General features: G+C 42.5%; 1 protein-coding gene across 1 annotated transcript in view; it reads right to left on the minus strand.

Moving 5' to 3' along the window:
• Positions 1-8,586, minus strand: part of LOC111868398 (cofilin/actin-depolymerizing factor homolog) — a 36,356-nt gene extending 27,770 nt beyond the window's left edge. The window contains exon 1 of the mRNA XM_023858992.2: positions 8,481-8,586. Coding sequence (XP_023714760.1) covers positions 8,481-8,483 — 3 coding nt within the window. The 5' untranslated portion in view covers positions 8,484-8,586. The remainder of the gene's footprint in view (positions 1-8,480) is intronic.
• Between the last annotated feature and the right edge of the window lie 478 nt (positions 8,587-9,064).

A 9,064-nucleotide genomic window follows, 5' to 3' on the forward strand; every position in this document is an offset into this window, starting at 1 on the left:
TTCGACATAATCGGCTCACAGATGGCGGTGAGGTTGTCAGCCTTACGCGCCGATAGTCCTTTACCCCCAGGAAGGTTCCTGGTACTCTGTTAGAGGCTAAGTCGACCCCAGGGTTAAAGTGCTACTGGAAGGATTAGGTCAATTAAAAAAAATCCAATGACTTCATCGGAAATCGAACCCACGGGCCTTCCGGATTGCAGCATAGCCCGGGAGACCCATCAAAAGCAGATGAACCTCAGCTCGCCTCACTTCCCGCAGTAGCCGTCACAATGATAACACCGCTTCTGCAATACGGCAACGACCGCATAACGGGCGTTTACAGTTCTTTTCTTCGATACAGACTTACATTATTTCAAGTTCAGACGGCAATTCCTTGCTGTTCTGACTGAACATCAGCGGCCCTACATGTTTTCACCCTCAAAGACCACCAAAATTTGTCACGCAGCACATTATCACGCTCCGTCACTGTTCCCATCGGGCACATGAGAAATGGGCACAAAAACTGTGGGAAGGGGCCACTAGTCAGAGCCAGTCCCAGATGAAAGAAAAATAAAATGGATTTAAAGTAACAGGGTGGGAGGGTGTGGATTTAATTACAAGTAATTTGGTCCTGCCTATGAATCAGTCAAGCTCTTACGAGCACGGAAATGAACCTTCGCAAGTAATCTAACATGGGTAATCGAGCGACTATCAGCTTCTCAAGGACTCCGAAGGCATGTTTTTTTAATTGCTAGTGGGGTGGGACTAAGTCCATTGTACTGCGGCCACTTCTGGCCCAATGTACGAGCCCCAGATGATAGGTGAGGGTGATTGTGGACCAATTGGTGGAATGAAGATTGGCAGGGAAAATCGAAGTACTCGGAGAAAACCCGTCCCAGCGCCACTACGTCCACCACAAATCACACTTGACCAGACCCGGGATCGAACCCGGCCGACGCGGTGGGAAGCCAGCGACTAACCGCTTGAGCTATGGCGCGGCCAAGGGCATGCGTTACTACACACTGCAGCACTGGCCCCAGCCCAATCTACCAGTATAGTCTTCTAATCTTAAACGGAAGAACTTTCAAGAGACCGCTGTCACAACATGTCCTCAAGCGCACACAATTCTAGCGTCATTCCCGACTTACCGGAAGATTTATACAACTATCCTACACAGAAATCACTTCTACTGTTCAAGCCACTCGGAACATTTCCCTAATGCATCTTGTCCTGGGCATGTTCAAATTCAGTCTCATCCCCACAACTCACTTCTACAATTTACGTTACTGTCTCACAGTCGTCTATTTCCTGGAATTTTGAACCAATTTAGACCACGGAACGCCGATGAATGTCGCACAAGAAACCGCACAACCTCACCTCCGATACACATGACCTTGGATGATTACACAATATTACAATTTTCTTTTTGTGATACGATACACGCAGTCTTAAAAACGGCTAGTCAGCAAGTGGTACCAAACATTTTCTTCGTCTATTCCAACACCGAAATGCTCCAGCGTTTTCAATCCAAGACTCTGATCCATTCTGAACGCACTTTGGTACATAAACAACCACATGATCCATGAAGATCTACAAATGAACACTGCTCCGAGAAATAAAAAGTGGAATACCAAATGCCTAAGTAGATCAGAAAACCACAGAAATGCACTACCAGTGAACCTACTGGACAAGAGCGAAACTACACAGACTGAAACGATACACCGTCCTAACTCTTCCAGACACACCTGAGTAAAACCCCAGTGCAAGAATTAAAATGACACCGAAGTGAACAAAAAGGCATGAGCTACGCCCCTGGGCATAATTCATTCACGAGCCAGTACTTATTGAACATATACATTTATTGCAGATTCTGCAAATGTGGGGGAAATAGTACGTATATCGTAGGCAAGAAATATGAACGCATGTTAACACTCATTATGCAGTCTGACATACTGACGTTATTTAATTCAAACAAGTATTTATTCATGAACGAAACATATATTATGATTGCAGCTGAGTCCGTCTTGCTAGGCTGCCCGTTGCACAGCTACTCAAGAATCTCCCAACATTTTATGGAACCCGAAGGTTCATTACCGTGTTCACAAGAGCCCTCCACTGGTCCCTATCCTGAGCCAGATCAATTCAGTCCACACCGCCCCCATCCCAGCTCTCAAAGATCCATTTCAAATTATCCACCCACGTACGTCTTGGTATCCTTAGTGGTCTCTTTCCTTCTGGCTTTGCCAACAATATCCTACATGCATTCCCCTTCTCCCTCATTCGTGCTACATGTCTTGCCCATCTCACCCTCTTTCACTTGATCATTCTAATTATGCTTGTAGAAGAGTACAAGTTACGACGCTCATTATGAATTTTACTCCAACCTCCTGTCACTTCATCTCTCTTCGGTCCAAATATTCTTCTCACTACCCTGTTCTCAATCGCCCTCAATCTATGTTCCTCCCTTAATGCCAGGGACCAAGATTCACACCGATGCAGAACAAACGGGAGAATTACAGCTTTGTATATTTAGAATAACACTATCACACTTAAACCGAGTTTCGCTTCATGTGCATTACCACAACCTTGTTAAGCAGTGTCATTATGACACTGCACTGTTTGAGAGACACAAAGCAGAATTTTTGGTGCTGGAACTTTCAGGTAAGCTACATACGTCATCAGTAACGCGAAAGAAAAGTAGTCATTCGTGTGCTTAAGCACCGTGCTATGACGTATGCTCATTAGGTACACACAGGGCACGTACGGAATACGGCAGTACAACATACAGGACGAAAATCAGTTGTCTTGTCATCCACAGACTGCAGCATCATGCGTTATGCGAGACGACATACAAGCAACTTCTTCGAACGACTGAATCTTCATAAACGACTCAAATATTACACCGTTAATTGGCCGATAATCTGTTGGGATATGCAACAAACAGAACACACTTTCATTTTCATCACACGAATCCATTTTCAAACGTTTAAACCTATACAAGCGGCAATTTTAAATTATACCAGTTCTAACCAATTATATGTTTATGACCGCGATAAACACAATTCTAAGTTCACTTTAACGACCCTGAAAGTAGCTCAAACTGTACTGAATTGAATTACATGATGATTACTGGAGAATGGATATGGAAGGAAGCGGTCGAGACCAATTTGAATACTATCCAAGGATATGTCTGGAACTGAGAAAAATCATGATAGTAAAATCGGTGCACTGGCCGAGATTCGAAATGGCCTCTTCCGAAAACAAGTCAGAAGAGTGAACCCTGGAGCCAACTTGCTAGGCATGACAACCGCGAAACATGATAGTGCCAATGTGGGCGTGACGCAGGGCCCAACGTCAAAATGAAGATAAAAACTCGTCGCGATAACACAGACGCAAGTCACGTCGGCTCTATACCTGAACGTCTGGAAACGTAAGAACACGCTTTTTCTCACCCTTTTCATATTTTCGGGGGCAACATCCCCCAACGACATGCGCGCAGTCCCGGTTCCTGCCCCTACGTCACAAAATATGGCGGTTTTCTTTTCTTTCCTGACGAAGGAAGGAGGTTCCTACGAAACGATTCCAAAAGACATCTTCAAATGCCGATATGTAAGTCTGTTGGCAATTCTGGCGCGTTCGCTCACCCGGGTCCAACAATCTAAAAAATTGCAGGACTCACGAAAAAATGTGTACTGGCCATAAATTGTGCATGTTTTTCCTCATACTTTTTGTTCGAACCATTTTTCGCTGCCATCAATATCTGGCGAATTAAGTTCAGGGGTCCGCACAGACACGCATACAATCAACCATGTAGGGTGTCCCTTAATTTTTCCCAGAATTTGACCAAAGCGGTTAACGCGCGGCCAGGTGTTACTCAGATTCCTTAAAATCCAGTCTCACAAGTTATCGGCTTCTTACGTGAGATCGCTCCTCCAAGTACGTGCCGTGACGCTCCACCGCCTCCAAAAAGGGCTGACCAATTCATAGTGTTTGCGGCCAAAGCCGCGAGCAAAACATTTTCATTCCAGCACACAAAATTTAGAAATAAAGGGCGCCTTGTGTACTTCAAATGTTGTTACTGTTAAGTCGCTGCGACACACAATTCCATTTCCTGTACTCGAAACAACGGACAATGGGGTCGGAAGGGTAGCCCAACCCTCGCGGACCACGGTTCTTCCGTCGTTTTCCCGAGTTTCTCCGGGTGGATATCGAGACTGCAGCTGAGAAGTCCATAGACACTTCCTTCAACATCCTCTCATTTGATGCTACACAGAGTGCCCCAGGAGAGGAGGTCATAGCATCGGTCCTAAGCAGAGCCATTTCACTGAACGGACGAGCAAACACGCGAGTTGCAAACTGCACTGATGTTGACGGTGGAATTCTTTAAAATGTATTACACTAGCCAAACTGTGCCCAATTTGACACTTGAATAATAAATACCGGCAATACGTAGTAAGGCACTATGCTAGAAGCCGGAAAATCGCGGGTTCGATTCCCAATGTCACTGGATTTTTCAACTGACCGCATTATGGCCCTGGGGTCGACTAAGCTTCTAACAGAAATGAGCACCAGGAATCTTCCTGGGGGTAAAGGGCGGCCGGCGCGTAAGGCTGACAACCTTACCTGTGAGCATGTCTAGAAAATGTGGCAGCCTCGACGCCTCACAATTCTATGGGCCTGCACTGCCTGTTAAAGGTATAGATTTACTTTTCTTTTTAGAAACAACACGTAATATCGCTTTCTTATCGACAATTTTGGAACTGTACAGTGAAATAGCTCGAAACCGTTCGGAATGGGACTTATGTACATATACACTGTTTATTTTTGCTTACAATGTGATACTATGGCCTCCCACAACACTGACCTTTCCTCCCGGGATACCCCAAACTGCGTTACTGGCTACGCAAATAAGCAATAAATAAATATATGTCGTGGCTGAATCCAAGTTGTCTATGAAAATTGATGAAGTTGAGAACGAAGTGGTTCATCTTACGACCGCCCCAACGTAGCGACATGGTCTGGCGTGGGAAGGCGCTTGAGGTTATTTTGAGAAACTGGAGGCATAGGCAGACCGAGCAGGTCTCTCTATCGATATGGAGCACTCCAACCGCAACGGAGTTCTGAACACACGCTTTCCATTTATCCGAATGAGAATCACGTTAAAAAGTCTACATACAAACATGGGCGTCCACCAGATTCTTTCCAAAAAGGGAAGGGTGGGGGAAGTGTTGGCCATTTTAAACCAAATTCAATCTCTTGTATTAATATCTGAAGGGTTTCCTTATTTTTAAACCCTGATACTTCCCAGAAAATTGACGGGGGGGGGGGAGGCCTCGTTGGCCCTCCCTCCCTTAAAGGCAACCATGCATTCAGAGCACCCTCAACTGCAGCTACTGAAAAACCACATGACCACTCTCATATCAGACCATTCAAATATACCAACTTACACCACTGAACTCCCAGCCTGGGGGGTGGAACTAAATGCACGAATTCTACAATATTAAAGGCAGACACAAATCCTAGCGCCACAAATCCTGAATTATATACTCAAATTTCAAGCTCAAAAATATTAAACATTTACACGAAAGCCACTTCGGCAAATTCAGAAGTAATCTTACCCGGCAAGAACCTTTCTGGCCTATATTTGGAAGGTGACGAGTTCAAACCTTGGCCGGGTCCCTGACCAACCCGACTGAAGTTGTTCGTGGTTTTCCTCAGTCACCCCGTGAAATTATTCTGTATCATCAATGCTTTACTGTCTGACCCACTGGCAGCACCGTTAAATAAATCACTGATATGTCAAATGCTACCCTCAACAGAGCCACTTACTACAACACAATTTCATTCATTCCTGTAGTTGACTACTTTACACACCCCACCCACAGTTTAATTTTTGGAGTGGAGTTGAGGCTGGGTCCCTTGGAACTATGGCCTCGAATGGATCCAATATGCAGACCCCACATGATGAGTATGTGGAAATGGTAAAATAATAATTGGCAGTTGAAAACCTAAGTGCTTGAGAAAAACCTACCAGCACTACTCCCCTTTCTCCCATAAATCCCATATAAATACCTCAGGCCTGAACCTAGGTCTAGATAGTGAAAAGTTGGCACCGTAACTACCCAAGATATGCATCAGCCTACAATGAACCTCAATTCCTGTTACCACAAATCTTCCAAGTTTTGTCAAAGAGCAATAGAAACCAGCACACATATCACCCTTCTCCTATAGTTTAACATTTACATGTCCTTACATCTCGCCAACACATACATTTGAGCACTTGGGTATGACTTCTAGTTCACTACAAAAAGAACACCTTTTTACAAACAAATATACAAACATCCCACTGTAATATAATCCAGAACAGCAAGGCAGATTTCACTTCAGACTTACATTGCAGGAACTGGCTTAGTCCTTTAAGTACCTCCTTTGACCTTACAGCATCAACAATACATCTAGAAATTTTACTCGCTATTCACTGATGCAGCTAATATGCTGGACAGTAATGATTATCTTATTACACGAAGATGGGGACACACAGAGGTACAGTTGGTTGAGGCACTATGCTACAAGCTGGAAGGTCGTGGGTTCGATTGATGATGAAGTCACGGGGGGTTTTCTTTGATTGACCTGTTCCTTCCAGCTGCCATTATGGTCCCCGTGTCAACTGAGTCCCTAACAGAATGAGTACCATGAATCTTCCTGGGGGTTTAGGGCAGCCAGCATGTAGGACTGTTAACTTCACTGCCACCTCAGCGGAGGTCTAGAAATTGTGACAGTCTCGACATCTCACAACCCTATGGGCCTCCACAGCCTGTTACAGGGCTAGCTTTACCTTTCTCTGTCACATCAAGATAAGAAAACCATGGTTAAAGTCACTGGCTGTAAAGTGTGCCCATTTTACTGGCTGATGTAATTTTCCACTTTACTTATACAGGGTGTTTACTCGCTGGCTACTGAATTAGCCAGCACATAGCAAAGAGAACATTTAACATTCCCCTGCTCCTTAGCAAGAAACACAATCAGTTGGTTTGCCCACCCATCCAACTACACAACAGCGCAATGATGGTAAACATACTGAGTAAACAAACCTAATACAATTAACATGCATGAATTTTACTACAGCAGAATCCAGCTTGCTGCAAAAATACCTCAGCATAAGATACAACCACTGCCTCATAAAGGATTATTTGTAAGTCATGTTACAAAGAGAAGCCATTAAAAAAAACACCACAAAAATATTACAATAGAAAGAAATTTCCTGGAAACACTTTAACAAATTTTTGAGCCACTACACCAACATAAAGCTCATTCTCACATCAGGCATTTGGAGGGGAGGGAACGTAAATTCGCACCAGAAAATAAATGTGAATCAACATGCCAAACGAAAACTGTACTTTAAAAAATATATAGCAATAGTATTCCTCATCGAAGTGAAGCTGTCTCTACATCTACTAAAAAGTATCAAACTTCCAACTTTTTAATTTAAAACTGGAAGTCAATCATCAGCTTCATTTACCATTGTATAAAATCATTTTGCCAAAAATGTCTCCAAGGACAGTAAAACATTTGGTAATAACTGATGAATCAGTCACTCTGACTGATCTTTCTTCGGTCTACAAATTCAAATTAATTAAGCGAACTTATGAAATTACCTATCGAATAATGCACCTAATTCATGAGCGCCGTAAAACTATAATGTGCCAATGATATCACTACTTAGTGAGGTTGAAAGAGTTAAAAAATCTTTTGCATTATTTACACTACCAGAAACTACAGTTTTATTTTGTATGTGTTGCTTCCTAAAGATAATTCCGGAGAATTACTGTATAATTGTATAAGGCCAAAATTACAACAAAATATGCTCACTAAACATTTTCAAGTAGTATACAACTCATAATTTCGAACCCCCTGAATATCAATCAGTGTATTAGTAATTTAATTGTGATAAATTCGAATGCCTGATTACTGTATTAAAAGTGCTACAGAACTAACATCACAAAACTAGGAACATAGTTATAATTGCAACCTCATGACCAAAGTATTATTTAAATTGAACTCAAACTGCCGGCCGATCAATTACCCAATGTTCGTACACAGCTGTGGAATATATAATTTCTATATAAATGACTTATTCAAATGTGACATGGCAATGTGAAAACATCCAATTGCATTTCTCTCTCTCCAATATCATGGTATGAAACCATAAAAATTGCCGCTTACTCACAATATTGTTAGCATGGGTTGTACGAGTCAAAATTCAATACAGGCTTATCAAATATTACACTGTTAAACAGTCAACGTTTTTGCCTACTCCAATATGCAGTATTCGACCGCTTCTTACTTTAGGCTTAATTAAAATGGCGGCAGCCGGCATGTATGCCTAGAGCCGCAACACTGATAGGCATTTATAACCAACCATTCGCAAAAACAAACATACAATAAAAACACTAATAATCAACACTCTTTCGGTTAAGTCTGAAAACAGGTGCACTACTTACCATTTCCCCTGAGCAAAATCCACTTCACTTGTATTACAGAACACACAACTTTAACACCACTAACCCTCACACCCAACACTCAGAAGGGGAAGGGTGTTTTAGCTCGCTAACGACTGAATTCTCACGTATGTGTATTCCGAACCGTATTAATGCGCAAAATCGTTTCATCAAAGAAGACTCTCTCCCATTGGATAAATTTCATCCTATACTTCAATGGACAGCCATGTTCCTCCAATAAGGTAAGATGACTCTGCATAAAATGGCAATGACAATTTTCCCTGTAATGGATCCTCATGTATATCAAATATTCCCATAAAAATAATGTCACACGTTTCTTTATGACATCAGAGTCTATTTACATTTGCATTCAAGTGTGTGATATTATGACGCTACATTACATAGAACTACTTTTTATGGCAACCATAGGCTTCTTGCAATGCAATGCGGTTCACGATATAAGGATGCTGTATTGAACGTACTTTAAATTCGCGTTTGTAGGATTACGCAAAAAATAGGTGTAGAATGTTCACTGCCTCCAGTTCATGGTAGAATATGTAAACGTCATTGGTATTAACGTCTACGAA

Source organism: Cryptotermes secundus, unplaced genomic scaffold (assembly GCF_002891405.2).
Source record: "Cryptotermes secundus unplaced genomic scaffold, Csec_1.0 scaffold58, whole genome shotgun sequence".
In the NCBI taxonomy this organism is placed as follows: Eukaryota; Metazoa; Arthropoda; class Insecta; order Blattodea; family Kalotermitidae; genus Cryptotermes; species Cryptotermes secundus.